The sequence below is a fragment of the Hetaerina americana genome, unplaced genomic scaffold (genome assembly GCF_022747635.1).
Source record: "Hetaerina americana unplaced genomic scaffold, ioHetAmer1.1.p SCAF_121, whole genome shotgun sequence".
Taxonomy (NCBI): Eukaryota; Metazoa; Arthropoda; class Insecta; order Odonata; family Calopterygidae; genus Hetaerina; species Hetaerina americana.
Window position 1 is genome coordinate 300,001 of NW_027286304.1, and position 26,615 is coordinate 326,615.

The 26,615-nt window shown below is 40.0% G+C and overlaps 1 protein-coding gene across 4 annotated transcripts in view; it reads right to left on the reverse strand.

Moving 5' to 3' along the window:
• The window catches only part of LOC139685944 (uncharacterized), a 29,172-nt gene extending 3,489 nt beyond the window's left edge, over positions 1-25,683 (reverse strand). For 3 of the 4 annotated variants that reach the window (XM_071583079.1, XM_071583080.1, XM_071583081.1), the window contains exons 1-7: positions 25,483-25,683; positions 21,977-22,156; positions 17,578-17,661; positions 8,564-8,689; positions 4,653-4,863; positions 1,097-1,684; positions 320-598 (exon numbers count right to left, since the gene is read on the reverse strand). In XM_071583079.1, coding sequence (XP_071439180.1) covers positions 360-598; positions 1,097-1,684; positions 4,653-4,863; positions 8,564-8,689; positions 17,578-17,661; positions 21,977-22,156; positions 25,483-25,617 — 1,563 coding nt within the window. In that variant the 5' untranslated portion in view covers positions 25,618-25,683 and the 3' untranslated portion in view covers positions 320-359. The remainder of the gene's footprint in view (positions 1-319; positions 599-1,096; positions 1,685-4,652; positions 4,864-8,563; positions 8,690-17,577; positions 17,662-21,976; positions 22,157-25,482) is intronic. The other variant, XM_071583082.1, reaches the window with a different exon arrangement.
• Positions 25,684-26,615: the final 932 nt, after the last annotated feature.

The window sequence follows — 26,615 nt, forward strand, 5'->3', positions numbered from 1 at the left end:
AGTTAAATTTTTACAGAATAGTATAAGCAATTTAGATATACAATAAATTTTGTTTTTTAATTTTAGGATGAAAATTCAAATATACATAAATTATTTTCCAAAATCCTGCAACAGGGTGATATTTTATAAAAATTAAAAACCGCAGCCCAAGCATTCAAATATACCTATACCGGCTTGATCGAGATTCCACGGTACATAATTAAAACAAAACAAGGAGGCACAGACAAACATAATTCAAAAAATCTTCCCTGCATTGCGTCTCTTGGGAAAGACAACGCATTCCTTGCGCACTCAAAAGAGCAAGTGAGCACAGACTCACCTGACGGAGAAAAGGCAGGGTCCGCTCAGTCAATTGCGTGTCACTGCGCTTTGTGATGCAGTTCTATGTGGCGTTTGAGGTAATCAATGCGCTTGTAGCCAAGGTCACACAGGTTACACGCAAACGGACGCAGCTCTGAATGCGTAAACTGATGGCGTTTCAGAGTCTGGCTCGTGGCGAAGACTTTTCTGCAGAGGGGACACTCGTTCGGACACGGTTCTTGCGTATCGTGCGTCTTCCTGTGCTGTAGGTAGAGTTTTTGTGACTGGAACCAGCGGCCTAAGAGGGGACAATCAAAACATTCGATCAATGTGAGTCGACGGCCGATAGAACGAGCAATTTAACCTTTAACCAAAACCAATTGCACTCTTAACCATTGACATATACATGGGAACAAGCAATTACAACTTTTGTATATATATATATATATATATATATATATATATATATATATATATATATATATATATATATATATATATATATATATATATCTATATATATATATATATATATATATACTCATATATACAGAAACAGATATAAGGAAAAGGGATAGGAACACATATAAAGGTCGAACACAATAGAGGTGGGGAAGGCGGAATCGAACGGATCACAAGAGTAAAAATATTTCCTCGACCGGGACTCGAACCTCGGATCATATATATGCAATGGTACATTGGAGGGACTTTTGCGCATGGTTTAGGAGCGCAAATGGGATCTTAACCCTTCCATCATTAGACATTTCCCCACACGAATCTTGCGTACCACACTCACCGCAAGTCGAGCACTGGAATGCCCCTTTCGGCTCAACCGCACCGACACCGTCTTGCGCACTGGGGGCCTGCGCAGAGGCATCCAGCCCAGTGTTTGCCTTTGTGGGAGGAGGACTCTGCTTTGCCTTCTGGCGTTGCTTCTTCTTGCGCGGTGGTTCCGATCCGAGGCAGCTCCAGTCGACATATCCCTGCGGTACATTCCCACTTGAGAGGAGAATGCTACCTTCCGTGTACATGTGTGCCGATGCCGCAATGCGTCTCGGCTGCTTCCAGCCCGGCACATCCTCGAGAGAGGTATGATGTACCTCTTTGGGCTGGAGTGCAGCTGGGGAATCAACCACGGTATGTACCGTGGGTGAGGCTGGCTTCTTCAACTTGTCCGTCCCCTGACCCCCTGTGCTGCAACTGTCCGGCACGTTGACCCTCGAGAGCGTGATATCCGGCACGACAGGAGACCGGGTCTCGCAGCCTCTCATCAATTTTGGTCTCTTCTCAAGGCTGTCCTTAGATGAGTTAGGTGTGCGTTGCCTTTTCAGGGGTGTGCCGGTCCTCGGACGTAAGTTCTCCCTTCCCACAGATGATGCCGGCCCTATCGGCACATGAAACCATCATACAATCATCAATACACATTTAATTTGTCCAAGAAACATGTATTTACCTTTGGTAAGACACAAAAAAACGTACAAACGCCCATACAATACAATAGTTCAAGAGCTAACCTCTGTAATGGGGTTGATGTCCTTACCCAAGCACCCACGGTGACCCTGAAATGGGGAGTGTTCATAGATGCCACACACAAAATTATTTTTCTATCCGTGGGGAATGCGTCCATAGACGTTGTCTTTCGGATCTGGGTTCTGAATGGTTCTGCCATTAACTGTAATTTATATCAACTCAATGTTATCAGCAATAGACGCAGGGGAGTTCTTTACTTTTGTATAAGTTTTAAAGTCTTTTCGATACAAAAGGACCCTTTATGGTACTTTTTCTCATATTTTTAATGTGTATATTTCATGGATAGACATTTTCTTTTGTTTTACCTTTGCAGTTCTTTCATTCAAATAGATACGGACATACTTTGGGGGTTTTAATTTTATTTGATTTCGTCCATTTTATTTTTGAGTGGAAATCACAGCCTTTTGTGTTGACTACTACATAATTCGGAGTTTTGTTTCTACCGTGTTGTATATAGACATGCGTTACCCATTACTACCGTGACCCACATATATATATATATATATATATATATATATATATATATATATATATATATATACACACACACACACACATATATAGATAAATATAAAAATATATATATATACATATAAATAAATAAATAAATAAATATATATATATATATATATATATATATATATATATATATATATATATATATATATATATATATAAACATATATATATATATATTATTAGGTAATCTACCGGTTAAGGTAGGTTTTTGGATGGACAAAATTATTTTTCAACAATTTGTGACCCCCATCAAAACACAACATCCAACTCTACATCAGGTCCCTCCCTTCATCCCCTATCCAAGACATCCCTGTCTATCCTGTTCCTTCCCTTACCTCGTTTGCCATTGACAGTCTCCCCTCTATTACACTCTTCTTCAACATCCCGCTACTGCCGGTCAATACCCCCTTCCACTTTTCCTGCCTCCTCCTTAGTAATATCTCCCAACAAATCCCTCTCTTCGCCTCTCACCATACCAAGTACTTCCTCATTTGTTTTCCTTCTTTCGGTCCATTTCACCTTCTACATTTTTCTCCACACCCACATATCTACAATAACCTCCAGTCTACGTCTATCCTCCTGCTTCAATGACCACGTTTCCATAGCCACACATAACTACGCTCCATATCAAAGTTTCCTAACGAGTCTTTTCTTAACATCCTTACTCAACGTCCCTCTCATCTCAACTCCCTCCTCCTTGTGAAAGCCTCTTTGCCCAACATGACGCAATTCTTTTCCTTATGTCCCTACTACTTTGAAACCTCTTTGGTCCAAATAACACTACCGAGATTTTCTAGTTTTAGCCCTCCTATTTTAATGTTTAGCTTAGCCTGTTTCTTTCTAGAAAATGGCATAACCTTTGTTTTATTCAAAATGGAGGATGTGGAGCTATTGGCTGTTAAAGAAATAATCTCAAGGAAGAAGATCCTAAGGCCAATAAAAATAATTACGAAGAACTCCTATACCGGTATTTCGGTCACCAGGTGACCATCAACGGGAAGAAAATCAAATAGGGCACTTGAGAACTTGGAGGAGGAATGTGCACCAGGCACTGTCCAAAGTCAAGTGTCACTGTGATTCTCATCTCATATCTATCCCACTGAATTTCCAATTCACTCAGCAATACTTGCAGCACCTCGGCTGACTGACAAGCTAAAGCTTGATCATCAGCAAACCTAACTGAATTTATCAATGAATTCTCCACTGACTTCATTCTTATATCCAGTTCTTCCCATAATTCATCTCTTTAGCCATTTCGTCCAAAAAACATTAAACAGCACAGGTGATAATAGGATACACCCCATGCCTTACACCTCTTCCTAACACTGCCCATCCGGACTCCCACACGCACCTGAGCAGTCTGAGACATGTACAGGTGGCGGATTAGCCTCCTTTCCCTCCAATCTATTTCTATTTTCTACAATATATTCATTAGTTTTTCCCAATTCAATCTATCAAATACCTTTTTGGAAACTACGAAACAGGGAAATACCTCCTGGTTGTCTTCTATATTCCTCTCTCGATTAATTATCTCATTACTGCAATGGCATCATGCGTACCTCTCCCCTTCCTAAACCAAAACTGATCATCGCCTAAGTAATCATTTGCCCTACTCTCTATCCTTTTGTTTATGATCCTAAGAACAACTTTAGCTGCGTGGGATATCAAACTTATCGTCCTGTAGTCCTCACATGATGTAGCCTTTGCCTTTTTCGGAATAGGAACTAAAACTGATCGCACAAAGTCTTCCGGCCAGATTCCCTCCTCATAAATACTACGGATCAACCCATATAGCTTCTTCCTCCCACATTTTCCTAAGGATTTCAAAAGTTCCACGGGAATGTTATCCACCCCCACGGCCTTATTTAGTTTCATTTCCCTTAATGCCCTTTCTATCTCATTGTCTAGTATGCCTGGACCTAAGCTGTCTTCCTCTACGTCATTTTCTTTTTCAATGTCTAACTTTGTTGGTCTGAGTTCTTTACCATACAGTTCTTCTATATACTCCTTTCATCTCTCTTGGATCTTTCCTGCGTCAACTATTACCTTACCGGCCTTATCTCTAACTGTTAGCATAGCTTTCGTTTGTGAAGGGCAAAGAGAGGGGTTTGTTGGGACAAATCCAATGGAGGTGGATTAAAAATCGATGAGGGGCGTATTGACCGGCAATGGTGGGATGTTGAAGACTGTAATAGAGGGGAGAGTTAGGCAAATAAGGAAAGGGAAGGAACAGGATAGGGATGTTGGATGGGATGAATTCCTGAACCACATTCCTGAACGAGAGACAACATGAGAGTGATTACCGTCCATCGGCAAGGAGTTCTCAGCCCTGACTTGCACAGTCTCCACTGGAGAAATCCCCTCCTTGCGCAGATCTCCTCTGGACACACCTCCCTTGTCTCGGGGCATGCTTGGAGATCCCTGCAACAGTTCCTTCAACGTCAGGCTGGCCCTACTGACGATGCTTGCGGCGCTTATCTCCTCCACGGTGCTGTCCACCGCTTCACCTGCAAGCTGAATTAAAACAGGCTGCAGACGTTTTGCCAAGAGAGAGACGTCGGTAGTGGGGTCAATGCGAGGGGATAACCGTAAACATATCCAACACACAACGCAAACCGATAAAACAAAGGAACACGGGCGGCAAACATTTACAGACCTCTGCACACAAGAATCAAAAGAAGAGTGTTGCTAAAATAAATCAGTCTCGAAGCATATCTTCCTAATTGCATTCTGTATTTTACATAGATCTGCCACTGTAACAGTTATTTTAACTCATAAATCCACGAGGAAAAGAAGAAACAAAATTCTTTCATCTATGCTTCATTTATTCTAATACTTAGTACTTCTTCATTCTAACACAGTACTTCACGTTAACATGGAATATGTCATATTATATACCATATATAATATGAATATATATGTATGAGTATATGTATGTATAAGTATAATAAGAATATATATGTATGAATATATAATATGAGGAAATATTATATAAACCATAAACACAGTAGTAATCAACCCGAAGGTTGGTTTGGTATGGGTGATGGTAGAGGTTCCCGTTATTGTATGTATGTATATATGTATATATATATATATAAATATATATATAAATAAATATATATATATAAATAAAAAAATAAATATAAATATATATATATATATATATAACACTTTTTGAAAGTCTCATGGACATGAATAATAATGTATAACACTTAGCACTAGTGGACACAGAGAGTGAGTCTCTTTTTTGTGTGTTTCTGTGTTTTTGTCTGTGTCCACTAGTGCTAAGTGTTATATATATATATATATATATATATATATATATATATAATATAAAACAATAAACACAATAATCAACCCATGAGAAGGTTGGTTTGGTATGGGTGATGGTAGAGTTCACCCAGTACTAAGCCTGACACTGTGCGAAATTCAGATACCAGGGTATTAAGGGGCCAGTTCCTTTCCCTGGGCCAGTTATGGTTTCCCAGGAAGATCTGGTAGTATCCAAAAAACCACTTTGGCTTGGGTGGAGCGGAAGGTGCCCAGAGTGCCTTGCCCGGGAAACGAACCCAGGACCCTCTGGTCAACAGTCCAACACTCTACCTACTGGACTACCGCGACCCACGTATTATGAACATATATGCATGTGTATATATATATATATATGTATATATATATAATATACGTATATATATATATATGTATATATATATATATATTTCTATGATATATCTTCAGAATTTGAAGGTGACGGCTGAGCCTTCGAAACAACATATTGTGACTGTCCTTTCTTTGTGTCTCTATGGTTTAAAAATCTACATCTGTGTTTATACTACCTTGATCAAAAAGTTCCCGGAATAACCACCGTGTGGCGCTCCCATCGTTCCGATTCGAGTTCTGTTTTTTTTGTTAAGTTGGTACATCTGTTGTTGATATTCCCTTTAAATCTTAGTGTCATAACTTGACATTTGCAAAAGTTACGTAGCCAAGAGTACATCTATCTCTGTGTGTGTTGGCGATTTTTTACAATTGCAGAAATGGATTTAAATTTGCAACAACGAACTTGTATTAAATTTTGCGTAAAAAACGGATTTAGTGGCGCACGGACGTTGGAAATGTTGGAAAAGTGTTTCGCCAACGATTCTCTAAAAAAAACGGTCGTTTACCAGTGGCACGAGCGGTTCAGAAGTGGTCGTGAGTCAATCGAAGATGATGAACGCAGTGGCAGACCATCGACATCGAAAGTCGGTGAAAAAATTGATAAAGTAAAAGAAATGTTGGTCAATAACCGCAAATTAACCATCAGAGAAATAGCGGAGGACTTGAACATTGCCTATGGATCCGCCCAAGACATTGTGGTTAATGATTTGGGTTTCCGTCGTGTAGCAGCAAAGTACCTCAATTTCATGCAAAAAAGAGACCGTGTTGACGTCGCAAAAGACATGATTTGCGAGGCTGAATCCGATCCCACATTCATCAAAAGGATCATTACTGGAGACGAGACGTGGGTTTATGAGTACGACACGCAATCCAGACATCAGGCAAGTGAATGGCGTCCACCAAATGAGCCGAGACCAAAAAAACCACGTCGTTTTCAGTCAAAAAAGAAGGCAATGCTGACGGTTTTCATGGATTACAACGGTGTAGTGCATCATGAATTTTTGCCAGAAGGCCAGACAGTAAACAAAGAGTATTATTTGGGCGTTATGAGACGTTTGCGTGAAGCAATTCGCCGAAAGAGACCAGAAATGTGGGCAGAAAACTCGTGGATTTTGCACCATTGTCGCACAGTGCTATCATTATTCGTAATTTTTTGACGAAAAATGCAACAAATACCATCCAACAGCCACCGAATTCACCTGATTTGGCTCCCTGTGACTTCTTTCTGTTCAATCGAGTTAAAAAACCATTACGGGGAACGCGTTTTAGCAGCCGAGAGGAAGTAATGGAAAAATCGCAGGAAGCACTGATGGACATACCGAAAACCGACCGTAACTTTTGCAAATGTCAAGTTATGACACTAAGATTTAAAGGGAATATCAACAACAGATGTACCAATTTAACAAAAAAAACAGAACTCAAATCGGAACGATGGGAGTGCCACACGGTGGTTATTCCGGGAACTTTTTGATCAAGGTAGTATACATATTCCTCTCCCCTTCCTATATATATGCATATATATACAAATAATTATATATATATATATATATACATATATATATATATATACACATACACACACATACCCGGGACCCTCCGGTCAGCAGTCCAACGCTCTACCCACTGGACTACCATGACCCAACATATATATGGTAGTCCAGTGGGTAGAGCGTTGGACTGCTGACCGGAGGGTCCCGGGTTCAATTCCCGGGTAAGGCAATCTGGGCACTTGCAGCTGCACCCAAGCTAAAGTGATTTTTCGGGTACCAGATCTTCCTGGGAAACCATAACCGGCACAGGGAAAGGAACTGGCCCCCCTTAATACCCTTATGTGTGAATTTTCACATGCCGTATAGGGCTTAGTACTGGGTGAACTCTAACACCCACACCAAACAGACCTTAGGGTTGATTACTGTGTTTATATATATATATATATCTCTCTCTTCAAGAAGGCCTTTGAGAGGGCCGAAAGCTCGAACAATTTAACGTGTGAGTGTTCTTTTAAATGTGTCTATTCTTTTCTATTTGTGTTATATTGTGTCAGCCCATTATTGTGCCGCTCGTGTGAGTTTTTCCGTACAATCGTGATATATATATATATATATATATATATATATATATATATATATATATACATATATGTATGTATATATATACATAAATATATACATATATATACACACATGCACACACACACATATATACACATATGTATACATGTATATATATACACATACGTATATATATATATATATATATATATATATATATATATATATATATATATATATATATATATATATATATATATATATATATATATATATATGTGTGTGTGTGTGTGTGTGTGTGTGTGTGTATATATATATATATATATATATATATATATATATATATATATATATATATATATATATATATATACACACATACACACACACACACACACACACACACACATATATATATATATGTATACATATGCACAGCCCAAACAATAGCACATCTCCCAAATTACATGAACATGCATGCAAATAAAAATGACAAAACATACCTCCACTTTCCTTGCGCTCTTCTCTCTTGCCTCTGCTCTCCCCGCTGGAGTTCCCCTCGTGAAGCGACCCTTACTGTTGCGCATCCTCTGTTCCTTGTGGAATGACCCCAACTGAACGTTCGACTCCTTTCGACGCAATGGATCAGGAGAAAATAAAGAGGAAAGTGAGTGACTCTGACCAAAACCTGTGCACGTCAAGCATGACCTCTCCGGAGGCCCATCCACGCAATACAACCCAAGGCAGGGGGAGAAAAATTGGCAGGGGGTGACAAGGAAATGAACCAATGCCCACATACATGACTTTAGCAAATGACAACCTCTCCAGAGGCCCATCCGCGCAATACAACGCAAGGCAGGGGGAGGATAATTGGCAGGGGGTGTCAAAGAAATGAACCAATGCCCACATACATGATTTTAGACAAATGATCTCTCCAGAGGCCCATCCGCGCAATACAACGCAAGGCAGGGGGTGTCAAGGAAATGGACCAAAACCTACAAACATGATATTTAACAAACAGAAAGAGCAATACACATTATTGTTGTAGGTAATCTACTGGTTAAAGAGGGTTTTGGATACAATCAAGCAGGTTTCCCTTGTCTTTCCCTCATAACAAAATACAACCCAACATCCTACTCCACAAGCCCTTCTTCATCTCTGTGTACTTCCTTCCTTCATTCTATCCAATATCCCAACCTATCCTATACCTACTTCCCTTCCCATTTTTCCTTCCATCTATCAAGATCTTCAACATCCCACATCAAACAACATAATATGAGGGCAGTTCAATAAGTTCCCATGTTTCACAACAAAGAGCATTCCTGAGGGTAGTTTATGTTATTATAGTGTGCTGCCATCTATAAAATGATGGTGAAACAAATTTTGGACTGATTTAAAGGTTAGTTTGGACTTGGCAGCCATTGGAGTAAGTCTTCTCTGTCCATTTCACCTTCTCCATTCTTCTCCACACCCACATATCTACAATAGCCTCCAGTCTACGTCTATCCTCCTGCTTCAATGACCACGTTTCCATAGCCACACATAGCTCTATATCAAAGTTTTCTTAAGAGTCTTTTCCTTATAGCCTTACTCAACGTCCCCGTCATCAACTCCCTCCTCTTTGTGTGAAAGCCTCTTTGCCTAGCGCAATTTTTTACCTTACCTCCATACTACTTTGATACCGTCTTGGTCCAAATAACACTTCCGAGATACATAAACTGCTCCAATAGTGTTTGCCCTCCTATTTTAATGTTTAGCTTAGCCTTTTTCCTTCTGGAAAACCACATCACCTTTCTCTTATTAACAATGATTCTCATTCCATACCTATTGCAATGAATTCCCAATTCACCAAGCAATATTTGAAAACCATTTATCAGCTGACTGACAAACTATAGTTTGGTCATCAGCTACCCTGATTAAAATAACCGTCTAATATCCCCCCCCATTTAATATTTAACTTCGCTTTAATCTGATCATGACAATAGCATAGCCTTTGCTTTAAATTTATTCTTATTCGATACCAAACGCACAAATTTCCTAAAGTGCTCATAACTATATTGTACAACCCCTAACTAACGGACAAACTAAAGCTTGATCATGCACAAAAATCATTCGCTTTCATTCAGTTCCCACTGTGCTTGGATGTAGAACAGTTCATGAGATGGTGCACTTGTGAGATGATAAGATTTAAGTGATATTCAAAAGGCATTGATATCCTCTGGTACCACAGTAGCAACCTTCGGAATCGGTCCAGAGGAGACCAATTCAAACCCAACCGTTGGCTATTCTACGAGGCATGTTCATAGATGTAGAACTAAGCAGATTTGGTCAAAAATTGTTGTCCAAAATGTTGAATGGCATCATTTTTTTGAGTTAAGGAAGTAAAAAAGAGTATTTGGGTGCAATTGTTCAACTAATGTGGATGTGGCCAAAATTCAAAGGCAGCAGCTATTTTACCCATGTGGTTTCATATTGCATTTTGCGCCATGTTTGCTGGTGAAAAATAGTCTGCATTTGTTGAACCAGATGTTGCACTATTTTAAGGTTATATCTTTTTAACTGAGTCATGATATTGCAGTTTGCGACATGTTTGATTCTGAAAAGGAATCAGAAGTCTTGGAACTAAGCATGCTGACACTTTTGACATGTTCATTTCTTCATGAATAATTTTCTATTTAAAGTGATGATATAAATATGAGTTTCATTCATGAGCAATATATTTAGTAATATTACTTCAAACTATGGCTTCCGGAGGCTAAACTAATTTATATTAGTGGCTGTAATCTTCGACATTATGTATATAAGGGACAATTCATATGGGAAATAAATTTAATCCTGATATCTCTGTAATCATCTCAGTAAAAATTACTAAAAAGTCGAGTCTACCATCATATATATGATTGTTTTAAATGGATATACACCTGCATTCCAGGAGTCAGACACAAGTTCAGTGGCTATCAGAAGACAACATGATCTCATTAATCAGAGTAGCAAGACTCCAGAGTTAGAGAAAGAACAGTCAACGGAACAGGCAACAAAATCCTCCCTGCTGCTTTCAACAAAAGGTAATTGCATATCCTTTCTGTTTATAACTACAATTATTATATGTTTATGCTTGTTCATCTTTTATTTGTGTTCCTATCCCTTTTGTTTATATACAAGGCATGTTCATAAAGGAAGGGCCATTTGGTCACAGGAAAAAATATACTCGTATGAAACAGGTATTATTGGCTGCACTTTTAGTTAGCTTACAAGCCTAATTCACTTCTCTACACAATCGCCGTTCACTTCTAAGCATTTTTCGTACCGCTGCACCCACTGCTTCTTATAACCCCTCTTGAGCATAGAAGCTCGCTGCCTGAGAGAGTTGAACCAGTTGACATTAATGCTGTTCTTGAGTTCCTCTTCGGTTTCCAAACATCATCACCCGAGTTTAGGTTATTCCATCACTCCACATGGTCTATGGGGAGGGGTAGGCCATGTGGAGTGATGGAATGAATAACCTTGTAACACGTTGGGAGAAATGTTTGCTAGCCTTAATAGGATGACTATATTGAAAAATAAATGTATGATTTTGAAACTTTAAGAATTTTGCGTGGCTGTTCGTCATATATTGCGATATTTTTTGTATGTATGTGTGGTCTAAAAGCATGTTTGCATTAACTTTGGACATCCCTACCCTTGTAGTTTGAAGAAAATTTAGAAATGAGAGAGATATATATATATATATATACATATATAATTCCATAAGAATATCTATCAAAATTAATCTACTCTTAATATTTCTGGAATCCTTTCCTGAAACTTTTCATACAAACCATGAAATATGGATTTTATTTAAGAGTTTTGTAGTATTGAATATTTCAAATGTTGCCTAACTCTTTCATTTCAGGAAGGCTGCTCTCTTGGTAATAATCCCTGTCCTCCAGGATCTTTTGAAACAAGAGAGGCTTCTGTCTCAATGCTGTAGGTAAGTTCTCAACATCCCATAGAAGTAATACCAGGCATGTATTCATAAAGAAAGGGCCTTTTTGTCACAGGAATAAATATACTCATATGAAACACATTTCATTGGCTGCTGCACTTTTAGTTAGCTCTGCAAACCTAATTCATTTCTTATACATAATATTGCCGTTCACTTCTAAGCATTTTTCTTACCACGGCACCAGCTTCTTATAACCCCTCTGAGCATAGAAGCTTGCCACCCGAGAGTTGAACCTATTGACATTAATGCCGTTCTTGAGTTCCTCTTTGGTTTCGACACGTTGTCCATCCGAGCCACTGTTTGCCGATTGCAAGGAGAAGAGGAAGAATTTGCCGGGTGAAAGGTCAGGACTATATACGGTGGGGGGGCACAGAAACTGTCTCGTCCACTGGACATTCTTTGCCCTCTTTGTGTGGTGGTCGGTTTAGCATTTTCGGTACACCCACCTTGCATACAATTTGTGGTATCCAAGGTTTTCCGTGACAATATTGTAGACAGTAGTGCGTCCAAGTTGAGGAAATTGTCCAGCCAGGTCATTAATCGTCAATTGACGATCATATCGCTGTTTTTGTTCCACTTGCGAAAGAATTTCATCGGTCAGAATACTCAGCTTGCCACTTTGCTCTTCTTAAATGGACATTTGTTTGTCCATCATTGAAACTCACAGCACAATTGTCTCTGACCTTTCCTTCATTCTCATAACTAACTGTAGGTCCATAATCTGTGGGTCCATAACTCCCGTTGAATTTCATTTGCATCCGAAAATCCTTTTGCAATACAAGAATCATATGACAGAACAACGCACTTCACAGCTGTTGGGATGAATGATTGTCTTGTGGATATTGTTGCATACATGCACGGACAAGCAAAAGACTTCTGAAACAAAACAAATGCTGCTCTAGCTTCTCAATGAATCAGTAGATGGCCCTGCGGGAGTAAAACTGTGCTCTGAAGTGCCAATATTTAAATATAAGCAAACGGCCCTTTACTTTATGAATATGCCTGGTATATAATTGTTCCTGGCTCAACCTGGTGGAAATTCATTTTAATGAAATTAAGAATACAAAGTAACTTTCCACTGTCAGGTACCTGATGTTTGTACCAGGTACCACTGTCAGTAACATCTACATCTACATAATACCCCGCAAGCCGCCGCAAGGGCGTGTGGCGGGGGGTGTTAGGTCACCAACCGTAAAAAGGAAAAATACCACATGCATAAAAAACAACACGGAAAATTACACCCACAGCAGCGCACACACTCATGCAAAAATCCCTTCATCCAACACTCATGCAAACACATATACCGCAAAACAACTAAAAACTGCACCCCAGGATGCAGCACGAAAGCCATCCCACAACACGCAAGCCAGGACACAACAAGCAAGAAATTGAAACATCACTACCACATGAAAATGCACCACGAAACACTCTACCCCCCAAAGAGTCTGTAAAAGGCAGGGAATGCGACCCAACGTTGCAGGTAGCAGGAATGTCCCCCCGCGGAGAGGGACGAGGGATTGAAAGGGAAACTTAAAAACAGATGAACAGAACACGAATGAGGTCATTCGGGAAGAATGGGTTATTATAACAAAACACATAAGGTTAGCAGAAGAGCATGCATTTAAATACAACTAATTATTTTTTAGACGCTGAGGGTGGCAAGTGGAATTTTTGCTATCTATAACCCTGCAGTTGCTATCCCGTATTGTCCGTGGGAAGGAGTCCTTGAGTCAGGTACCTGATGATGAACTTGACTGTCAGGTACCTGATGATGGTGCTTGAGCATTGAAACCGGTTGTACGCTAATAAAGGACTGTGGGAAGTTACTTTGTGTTCTTAATTTCATTATGCCTGGTATATTTTTAAAATTTGCCGTTTTAGACTTCATTTAGTTTGCGTATGATATCGTGACCCTGGCAACAACACTTCTCTTTATCATTCAGTCTTAAAAGGTGACCAGGATACTATAAAACAGAGAGCTCAATAAGTACCCGTGTTAGAAATGAAGAAACCATTTTTTCAAACACATATTTTCATTATTTTTCAACATAGTCCCCTTTTTAGAAAGATACACTTCTACCAACGTTCCGGCCATTTTTTAAACCCCTCCAAAAATAGTAGTAGTAGTTTTGAGGGGAGGCGACCGACAGCTAAGGTCATTTGCGCCATAGGGGATGGACAGGAAAGAATGAAGGGTGGAGAGAAACCCGGCGTCGGCATTATCCTACTCTTTACAAAAGGTGCCAAGGGGGCCGCGGCTTAACGTCCCATCCGACGGACGGCGTACTCACTCAAAGTGCCCTCCACAAAGCATATCTCAAGTAGGGATCGAGATACCTCTGAAATATATTCAACACCACCAGGATTTGAACCCACGCCCTCTGGGTGGGAAGCCAGTACGATAGCCCCCGCACCATCTCGATCCCCTCCAAATAGATTCCCTTGAAATATTTTGTTACAGTTAATCAGTACTCAATATTACCCATTTCAAGGTCAAGAATAGTTTCAAATGTTTTGCACACAAACTAAAACTGAATTAACCTTGACACGGTTGTACCTGTATGTAGAGTGTGACCCTCTCAACAGACGGTGTTTCGAGGAAGTACTTGGGCAAGCAGAGAAAGAGAAGAGAAGGGATGGACAAATGCATTTAATGATTCGTCAGGCATTATGAAGTACGTATGGAAGCAGAGAAAGAGACAAAAAGGAAGGGACAATTATATTTTTCTATTTATCTGGCGTTAGAGATGAAAAGTGAGAAGGCCAAGGAGATAAATTTGATATCCACAATCCCTTCTATGATTGCTCAATTTGGATCGAATTCTAGAGAGACATCCGAACATCGCCGTAGACTCCCTCTCCTCTTTGAATACGTAGAGGGTCACGTGATGGCGGCTCTCGAGTCCATGGTGCGTACTCATCGTTCTATTTACTGAAATCAGCATCAGTGTTGAATGTTGAATTGTACAAGGGGCACTCTACAATTAGGAGCGTTCTGTCGACTCACGGGGCAAACGACGCTGTCATCCTCCTCAACAGTGACTACATCCACAGACGATGGCTTGGAAGGCACCAGACTCGCTTGGAGCTGCGGGGTCAAGCAGAAAGACAGAGGATTAAGTATTAGCAGGGGAGAAGGCCAAAAGCTTCAACTATTTACAATGTCCTTCTAAGTGTTATCTATTTCATTTGTGTTCTATTGTGCTGTCCGAATGTTATATTGCTCGTGTGAGTGTTTCCATATCATCGATGTATATATATACACAAACACATACATATATGTATGTACAATATATTAATATATATACAGGGTCGCACCCAAAAGAACTGATTTTTTAACAAGAATTTTATTGACGATATACTTACATCGACTTAATAATCTTCAAAGTATGCTCCTTGAGCTGCTACACACTTAGTATAATGTTGCTCCCATTCCCCGTACGCCCGCTGGAAATTTTCTTTGGGGATGCCGTTGATGACCCTTGTCGAAGCCTCTTGAACGGCCTTTATCAAGTCAAAACGTCGTCCCTTGAGCTGTCTTTTCATCAGGGGGAAGTGGAAGAAGAAGTCCGGTGGTGCTACATCGGGAGAATAGGGCGGGTGCGGCAACGTGGCAATGCCGTATTTGGCCAGGAGCTGTCGGTCGACACTCAGAATTTTCGGCACCATCTTGGCGCACACCTTGCGCATGGCCAAATCCTGTGAAATAATGCGTTGGACGTTGGATGCAGACAGACCCAACTGGTCCGCAATTTCTTCTGGACTGGTTAAGCGTCGGTCTGTGTTCAGCAGTGTCCTCACTCTGTCCACATTCGTGTCGGTTCTTGCCGTCGATGGCCATCCGGAGTAATGGTCATCTTTAATGAGCTCCCTACCCTCTTTAAACAACTTGTGCCACTCAAATACTGTGGAACGGCTTAAGGCAGTGTCCCCATAAGCCTGCTTGATCATATCGAGGGTCTCAGTTGCCGTCTTCCCGAGTTTGGCACAAAACTTCACGGAATAACGTTGCTCTAAATTCAGATTCATTTTGTTTTTCGACGCGGACAAAAAACTTGCTTCACTAAAAACGGTCTCCTCACACACTACAGCCCGCAGGCGACTGAGGTTGGTGTCGGTCTGTTGCTAAGAGCCCTCTCCACCTTACCCTGCCAGGCAAACCCCCCTCTACCATTCCGTTCACAGAAGAGAAAATCAGTCCTACCACTTTTGGGTGTGACCCTGTATATATATAGATACACACACATAGAGATGTGTTTTTGTGTATACATATATATATATATATATATAGACACATACAAATACATATATATCCATATATGTACATAAATATACAGATAAATATATATATATATATATATATACACATACACATGTATATATATATATATATATATATATATATATATATATATATATATATATATATATATATATATATATATATATATATATATAATGTTTATATATATATATCATGTTTATATATATATATATATAGAAAAATACACACATATATATGTATATGTGTATTTTAACAACAAAACAACATATTTTGTGTATTATAAACGACAAAACAACATATTTTGAGTGTCCTTTCTTTGTGTCTCTATATTCTACAAATCTACATGTGTTTTTATATATTTATGCGTCACCGTTCCACTTGTAAGATATGTTAATATATATTTATATTTTTTAAACATAGTAATCAACCTGAAGGTTGGTTTGGTCTGGGTGATGGTAGAGTTCACCCAGTACTAAGCCCTATACGGCGTGAGAAAATTCACACATCAGGGTATTAAGGGGGGCTAGTTCCTTAATGCACTGTGCCAGTTATGGTTTCCCAGGAAGATCTGGTACCCTGTTAAAAATCACATAGCTTGGGTGTAGCTGCAGGTGCCCAGAGAGGTTTGCCTGGGAATCAAACCCGGGACCCTCTGGTCAGCAGTCTAATGCTCTTCCCCCTGGACTACCGCGACCCATGTATATATTTTTTATGCATGTATATATTTACACAAACACACATATATATAGTGGGTCGCGGTAGTCCAGTGCGTTGGACTGCTGACCGGAGGGTCCCGGGTTTGATTCCCGGGTAAGGCACTCTGAGCACCTGCAGCTCCACCCAACCTAAAGTGATTTTTCGGGCACCAGATCTTCCTGGGAAACCGTAACCGGCACAGGGAAAGGAACTGGCCCCCCTACCCTGATGTGTGAATATTAACACGCCGTATAGGGCTTAGTACTGGGTGAACTCTGCCGTCACCTACTAAACCGACCTTCGGGTTGATTACTGTGTTTTTTGTGTGTGATACTGTTTGTATATATGTATATATATATATATATATATATATATATATATATATATATATATATATATATATATATGTATATATACACATATATATACATATACATCTTTAATAGACAATCACATATAGTATTTACATATTTGACTGTAAATGATCACGTCCGTCAAAGGACAGCCGTAAAACAATGAATCAAAGACTCCCAACTCACCGCTAGGCTGACCTGGGGAATGCTGTCGTCTTCGACGGGGATCTCCACGACCTCTGCTTCATCATCAGTCTCCGCCTTGATGGAACTCGAGCACACCTGTGGGGGAAACGTGCGGGCGGGATGACCCCATCAGTCAGGTATGGACATCCCTGCCGTCATACAAGGGGCAGCAAAGACCACAGCATCATTAATCAGAACGTCCCCAACCTCTCTGACGTACAGAGAGAGAGAGAGAGAGAGAGAGGCACAAGTGGACACGTTCACTGTAAACTCTATGCTATTATAATAAACAATACCAAAGTGAAACACTTCAAACGTCATTAACGACTAGAGAACAAACACGAAGGTAGGCTGAAGGGAACTCATACTTGTAGACCACAAACAAAATGACTTTCAGAAGCACTCTGGGTGGCATGTGGAAGTAACATCCCCCCCCGGTGGCATGTGGAAGTAACATTCCCCTGGAGGCATGTGGAAGTAACGTCCTCCTTAACATGCATGCTTAGGTTTGACATAATTACATTCATCCAGTGTAGTATTTTGAGAAGAGGAAGTACGAGGGTGGTTCAATAAGTACTTGTGTTAGGAATGAAGAAACCATTTTTTCAAAAACTTTTTAATTATATTTCAACATAGTCCCCTTTTAGAAAGATACACTTCTCCCAACATTCCGGCCATTTTTTTAACCCCTCCAAAAAATAGGATTTGTCAAACTCTCTCCAAAATACACCTCTCTGTCTTTCGGCGGTAACTTCCTCATTTGAGCTAAATTTTTTTCCCACACGCCATTTCTTCATGTTAGGGGATAAGAAAAAGTCACAGGCAGCCAGATCAGGTGAATACGGGGAGTCCAGCAGCAATTCATAACATAGTTCATGCAGTTTGGCGGCGACAACTCCGGGATCAGCTTGTTGTCCACCGTGAGCAATTGCGGCACCCATCGGGCCGACAATTTTCTCATTTTGCGAATCTATTCATGTAATAAAATATTGATTGCCGTTCTGGTCGACACACCTCCCACGGCCTCTGCTACTTCGCGTACTTTTGTTCGTCGATCAGCGAGAATCATGGCGTGGACTCATTGAATGATTTCCTCGGTATGACCACGTCTGCCGTGGGCTAAGTCTACGCATGTTAAACTGTGTGACTATTAAAAAGTGATTCTTACTGAGATTTATTGTCCTTTAAAAGCTGTTTATGGTGACCATGCTGTTCATAGGTCTACCGTAAATTAATGGGTAGTAAAATTTCACGGTTTACGAGCCTGGAAAAGCCATAATTGTTGATGAAACACACAGTGGACATCCAAACACTGACTCACTGACGATATAAACATCGCAAACGCCTCGAAGATTTGATTCAAAATGACCAAAGGCGAATCACTTCTCAAAAGCGTATCGGAAACCATTTTATAACATCGAAGGAACGTGTGTTGGCTTTATTATTCAACAATTGGGATACCGTATGAATCTGTGCATGATGGGTCCACCACGCACAAACTCTCTCCAAAATACAACCCTTTCTCGGAGATAACTTCCGAGTTTGAGCTGAATTTTTTTCCCACAAGCCATTTCCCTCATTTTAGGGAATAAGAAAAGGTCTCAGGCAGCCAGATCGGGGGAATACGGGGTGTGCGGCAGCAATTCATACCGTGGTTCATGCAGTTTGTTGGCGACAACTCCGGGATCAGCTTGTTGTCTACCGTGAGCAATCTTCACGGTACCCATCGGGCCGACAATTTTCTCATTTTGTCAACTTATCATGTAATAAAATATTAATTGCCATTCCGGTCGACACACCTCCCACGGCCTCTGCTACTTCGCGCACTCACAGATGAGAACAAACAAAACCCTCCTTATTCCCTTGCAATCTCGTGCATTGGGAATTTCAATTTTTTCCCTCAACGTGTCACTCTTACTATACTTTCACTATACGTGTCACTATAAATTGGCAATCCTGCTGTATGTGCACAATTTTTACTAAATAAATAAATAAAATCAATAAATAAACTCAAGAGAGACCCCATAGGTTAAAGATTACACCGCGGACTAAGAGGTGAAGGCAAAAATTTGATAACAGCACGCTGTTTTAACTTGCCGAGGTATGCTTTTTTGAGTAATTCGACTGTTATTTTGAATCAAATCTTCCGACGAGTTTGCGATGTTTATCGTCAGTATTACTGATTGGACATCTGCTTTGTGTTTCATCAACAATTTTGGCTTTTCTCAGGGTCGTAACCACGAAATTTTACTACCCATCGGATTGACAGATTAGACCTATGAATAGCATCGTCACTACATAATAAACAGACTTTAAACGACGTTTATAATCTCAGTAGGAGTCACTTTTTAATAGTCACGCTGTTTAAACTCGCATTGTTGATATATATAGCACACAACACTAGAACACGTCTCAAATACTTCATCCGCTGCTTCTTAAAATACAACACTGGATATGAATAATGTAATCAACTCAAACCTAAGCATGCGTGTTGAGTTGGGGGAATGCTACTTCCACTTGCCACCAGACCAGGATTGCTTCTGAAGGTCATTTTGTTTGTAGTACTAGAACATGTCTCTATACTTCATCCGCTTCTCAAAATACTACACTTGATGTGAATGTAACGACCTCAAACCTAAGCATGCGTGTTTAAGGGGGAATGTTACTTCCACATGCCACCAGACCAGGAGTGCTTCTGGATCTATATATATATATATATATATATATATATATATATATATATATATATACACACACATATATATATATATATACATATATATACATACATATATATACATATGTATATACATATATACACACACACACACACATATATATATATATATATATATATATATATATACGTCAATTGATGAGCCTCTAGTTTACTACGTCTATCCTCCTGCTTCAATGAACGTTTCACGTTTCCATAGCCACACACATAACTACGCTTGACATATCAAAGTTTCTTAACGAGTCTTTTCTTATTAACATCCTTGTTCCCAACGTCCCTCTCATCTAAACTCCCTCCTTCTCCTCCTTGTCTGTGAAAGCCTCTTTGCCTAATATGACGCAATTCTTCTCCTTACGTCCCTACTACTAACTTTTTAAACTATCTTTGGTCCAAATAACACTTCCAGAGATACGTCGAAACTGTTCTACCTGCTCTAGTTTAATTGCCCTCCTATTTCAATGTTTCGCTGAAGCCTTTTTCTTCCTGGAAAATCGCATTACCTTTGTTTTATTAATATCGATTCTCATCCCTTATATATCAGTCGAACTGAAAGTAAATTAAAACAGCCGAGTTTTGATACTTGTTGAAATTTTAGATATAACTTATATCTATATGATGATGTATTTAAAAACTTAGCACAGACTAGAACATGTCTCCATATGAATTCAACGCCCACCTTTTAGTTCAATGAATTTAAACGTGGGAGAACATCTGTTTTTAATGAGGAGCGACCAGGACGCCAGACGGCAGACGTGGTTATACCGAGGAAATCATTTAAAAAGTCCACTCCATGATTCTCGCTGGTCGACGAACGAAAGTGCGCGAAGTAGCAGAGGCCGTGGGAGATGTGTCAACCGGAACAGCAATTAATATTTTATTACATGATAAGTTGGCAAAATGAGAAAATTGTCAGCCCGATGACTGCTGGGATTGCTCACGGTGGACAACAAGCTGATCCCGGAGTTGTCACCACTAAACTGAATAAACTACGTTATGAATTGCTGCCGCACCCCCCCCGTATTCTCCCGATCTGGCTGCCTGCGACTTTTTCTTATTCCCTAACATGAAGAAATGGCTCGCGGAGAAAAAATTCAGCTCAAACTCGGAAGTTATCGCCGAGAGACAGTCGTATTTTGGAGAGAGTTTGACAAATCCTATTTTTTTGGAGGGGATAAATAAATGGCCGGAACGTTGGGAGAAGTGTATCTTTCTAAAAGGGGAACTATGTTGACAGATAAAAAAAATGTTTTTGAAAAAATGGTTTCTTTATTTCTAACACGGGTACTTACTGAAGCTCCCTTGTACTTCCCTTCTCAAAATTTACTGGATGAATGAAATGGCCTCACACTTCCACATGCGTGTGGGGGAATGTTACTTCCACATGCCCAGACCAGGAGTGATTCTGAAGTTCATTTTGTTTGTGGTCTCCAAGCAAGTGCGCATTTGTTTTCAGCCAACTCCATGTAAACAACTCTTAAATAATTCTACTTTAAGGAGAATGTTACTTCCACCTGCCACTAATTAGCATATGGAAGTAACTTTCCCCTCTCTTCCCCCTTCTGAAGGTCCTTTTGTTTGTGGTCTACAGACGTGTGTGCATTAATTTTCAGCCTACCCTTGCACTTCTTCCGACCTTCCCTCGTCCGAGCCATCCTTCCCGCGCTTGGCGCTTACCAATGAGACCTGGTGCACATCCTGATGCCCTCCTGATGGCGCCTGTTTCTTTGGGAAGGCCATCACTTGCTCGAAGGAGAGACGAGACTCCATGCATTGGTCTTTGAACAGCTTGAAGTCCGTCAGCTTATCAAGGCAGTTACAACAAACACATCGGGGGAACCCATCAAAGCGACCAACCTGCAGGCGAAGCAAATTTTATACCCTTCACAGCTTAAGGAAATATTAATTAATACGGTTAATCTTATCAGTCATTAACAAAATGATAGAGAGCTTAGTGGCCCAGGAATACTCTTTGACGATGAGTTAGAAAGGGCTTTAAGGGAGATGAAACTAAATAAGTCATGGGGGTTGACAACATTCCAGCGGAACTTTAATGCTAAAAGGATTAGGAAACCATGGATCACGGATGAGATGATTACAAAGATGGATGAGCAGAAAAAATGGAAGAATGTAAATACAGAGTTAAGCAAAATGAAGTACAAAGAATTAAACAATAAATTGAGGTGGGCAACAAATAAAGCAAAAGAAGCATGGTGGAAGACGCAGTGCGAGAATATGGAAAGTCTGCAAAGAGGAAGGGTGAAATCGGTGCACTGTACAGCAAAGTTAAATCTTTATTGGGAAGTAAGAAAGGGAAATCTTTGCTAACAGTTAGAGATAGGGCGGGTAAGGTAATAGTTGACGCAGGAAAGATCCAAGAGAGATGGAAGGAATATATAGAAGAACTGTATAGTAAAGAGCTTAGACCAACAAAGTTAGACATAAAAAAGGAACATGACGTAGAGGAAGATAGCTTAGATCCAGGCATACTAGACAATGAGATAGAAAGGGCATTAAGGGAGACGAAACTAAATAAGGCCGTGGGGGTGGATAACATTCCCGCGGAACTTTAAAAATGCTTAGGAAAATGTGGGAGGAAGAGGTTATATGGGCTGATCCGTAGTATTTATGAGGAAGGAATCTAGCCGGAAGACTTTGTGAGATCAGTTTTAGTTCCTATTCCGAAACTGATAAAGGCTACATCATGTGAGGACTGCAGGACGATAAGTTTGATATCCCACGCAGCTAAAGTTGTTCTCAGGATCATGAACAAAAGGATAGAGAGTAGGGCAAATGATTACTTAGGGGATGATCAGTTTGGGTTTAGGAAGGGGAGAGGTACGCGTGATGCCATTGCAGTCATGAGATTATTAATTGAGAGGAATATAGAGAACATCCAGGAGGTATTTGCCTGTTTCGTAGATTTTGAAGAAGCATTTGACAGAGTGAATTGGGAAAAACTAATGAGTATATTGCAAAAAATAGGAATAGATTGGAGGGAAAGGAGGCTAATCTGCAACCTGTACATGTCTCAGACTGCTCGGGTGCGAGTGGGGAAAGGGGAGTTTGGATGGGCAGCATTAGGAAGAGGTGTAAGGCAGGGTTGCCCATTATCACCATTGCTGTTCAACCTGTATGCAGAGGAAATGATTAAAGAGGCATGGGAAGAACTGGAGGTAGGAATGAAAGTGGGCGGGGAATTCGTAAAATCAGTTAGGTTTGCTGATGACCAAGCATTAGTTTGTCAGCCAGCCAAGGGGTGGCAAGCATTGCTTAGTGAATAGGAAATTCAGTGCGACAGATATGGGATGAGAATCAGTATTATTAAAACATAAGTTATGTGATTTTCGAAAAAGATACAGGCTTAGCTTAACATTAAATTAGGAGGGCAATTAAACTAGAGCAGGTAAAACAGTTTAAACGTATCTTGGAAGTGTTTTGCACCAACTCGGTCAAAGTAGTAGGGACGTAAGGAGAAGAATTGCGCTAGGCAAAGGGGCTTTTACAAGGAGGAGGGAGTTAAGATGAGAGGGACGTTGAGTAAGGATGTTAAGAAAAGACTCGTAAAAACTTTGATATGGAGCGTAGCTATGTACGGTGCGGAAACGTGGCCATTGAAGCAGGAGGATAGACGTAGACTGGAGGCTATTGTAGATATGTGGGTGTGGAGGAGAATGGAGAAGGTGACATGGACCGAAAGAAGGAAAACAAACGAGGAAGTACTTGGTATGGTGGGCGAAGAGAGGGGTTTGTTGGGAGATACTACTAAGGAGGCAGGAAAAGTGGATGAAGGGGGTATTGATCGGCAATAGTGGGATGTTGAAGACTGTAATAGAGGGGAGAATGTTGGGCAAACAAGGAAAGGGAAGGAGCAGGATAGGGATGTCTTGGATAGGGGATGAAGGGAGGAAGGAAGTACAGAGAGATGAAGAGGGATTGGATGCAGAGTAGGTTGGTGTTTCGCTAGGAGTCACAAAATATTTATTTGGCAGTTGTGTCCATCCAAAACCAACCATAACCGGTAGATTATTTAATAATAAATATATATAATTCATCGTCTTAAACATCCGGATGCTACTAAGGCAAAATTTTGATTTTAGAGTTGATCTTAAGGTATACAAAATATCGGGGGTCCCACAAGGAAGTCTTATTGGTACGCTATTGTTCCTTTTATACATTAATGGGCGGATTAGTAGTAAACCTAATCTTAAGATAACAATACCTATGATATCCTCAATGACTGCACTCAATAATAATTAATGGATGTTCAATCGCACAAGGATTCAATATATCGATATTCATATTGAGGAATAAACAATATGAGTTATTTTCCACTGTTTTCCTACTCAGGCAAGGCTAGTCTTGACGCAAGTCTTAACTATTGACTTAAAAATTTATATTCACACGTACAGACTGTTGATGTTAATCTACTCGCGTTAACAGAGTTCTAACTGGTTGTCCAAAACATATATAGCACTGCAGTCACTAAACTTACGATTATACACACTAATATTTATGAGTTTCTAAGTTTGGCAGCGCAGAAACGCAATGCGATATATACTGGTTGATCACAGATTATCTATGCACATTCCGCATTTCCTACTATTGGGAAAAACGCAGGTAAATATACTAATGCTATATTTAAAGGCAAAATCATCAGTCCGGAGGCTCTTTAGAGATACTCAGGTTTACATGGGTCCAGGGAGAAAATTGTGGTCGGAATATATTTATCATCGGAGCAATTAAAAGTTGGTTAGCAGCATTACGTTAATTAAGTCCGCCAATTTAGTATAATACCTCAGCAACACACTTTCGGGGTTCAGATCCAAAATACGCCTGATTTATAACGAAATGAAAAAATAATGGGTACGTTTGATCGGTCAACACCAATTGGTACTCATGAAATGTCGTTTCCCAGTCGAAAATAACGTTTACATCGTTGTAATATCATAATAACATCCGTATCCGTCACTTTTGGGTCAAAATTACACAGGAATATTTTTAAAAGGATGCATTACGTTGTGAACAAAACAAACTAGATCGTAAGATAATAACAAATCTTGAGGCATAGGCGATGGTTTAGATTTTGCCTCACAATTAATAGCAAATCGCGGTTCACTCATGGCTTAATAGGCATAACTCAGCTATCAAATTCCAGGATACAGGAAATAATAGAAACTGACCTCGATTTGAAGCAAGTCTTGTATAACTTCGGCGGCCAAATACCCATGTCTCCCATCCACACCAAATATATCAAAAAGATTTTCACTTTTATACAAGCAAAGTCTACAAAGTTCATGTATATACATTTCTTCCATAGCGATATCCAAATTTTAAAGTACAAAATAAATAAAGTCACAGAACAGGTTCACTTTGGGTCTGAAAACCCGATAAAACAAGATAATAAAAATACTGTTTTCACCATTCCTGGAAGCGCGGTTGTAAAAAATCGAAACGGTACTTGAATCGAAACAATCGATCAAAAAGTCGATAGGACCAACATAAATTGTACACAATCGATTAGATCAAAGGATTGGAACGATTGTAATGGATGTTTTTATTTCAAATCTGGATGCGGGGGTTCCTTTGGTGAGGACCACAAGCTCAGAATGTCAACTCATTCGGTTAGTCACACGAGAAAGGCGAAATTCACATGACTTCAAGTTTCAAAGAAGTAAAGAAATTTGCTTGCGACAAATGCTGATGCTTTTACGTACGGCTTACCGCCTGCGGTAGGAAAAACCCTTGTAAATGAGCCTCACCGCCCAAAACCGAGTCTCTGGAGGCAATTTTGGCTCGAGGTTGAAACTATGGGAAGGACAGAGCTCTTCCGACGGTCCATGAATAACCAGGAGAGGATATACTACCCTGCCCAAGAAATAAGCGAACTGAAAGGCCATAAAAACATTATTTTGTACAAAAATTTAGTCTAAACCAATGATTTTGTTCCCTTCAAATTACTCTCCATTCGTAGGCTATGCCTTCTTATTCCATCTTCTTCTTTTCCACTGTGTTTAAAGCACCCTTTGTAGTCCTCAGCAGTCAGGTTTTTTAGTTTTATCGTCCTTTCTTGTTGTATTGTGTCTTCAACGTCTTCCCAGTGATATGTCCCTTCATCGCATTTATGGGAATATGAAAACGTCACAGGGGGGAGATCCAACGAATAAGAAGGATGAGCAAGTATCAAGGTAGTTGAATTTTTTACCAGAAACTTGCGAACAATCAATGCTGAACGTACAAGGTTTCATTAAAAAAAGACCAGACTGATTCTACTCTGCGCAAACCGTCCAACGGATCGAAACGAGACACAGGTCTT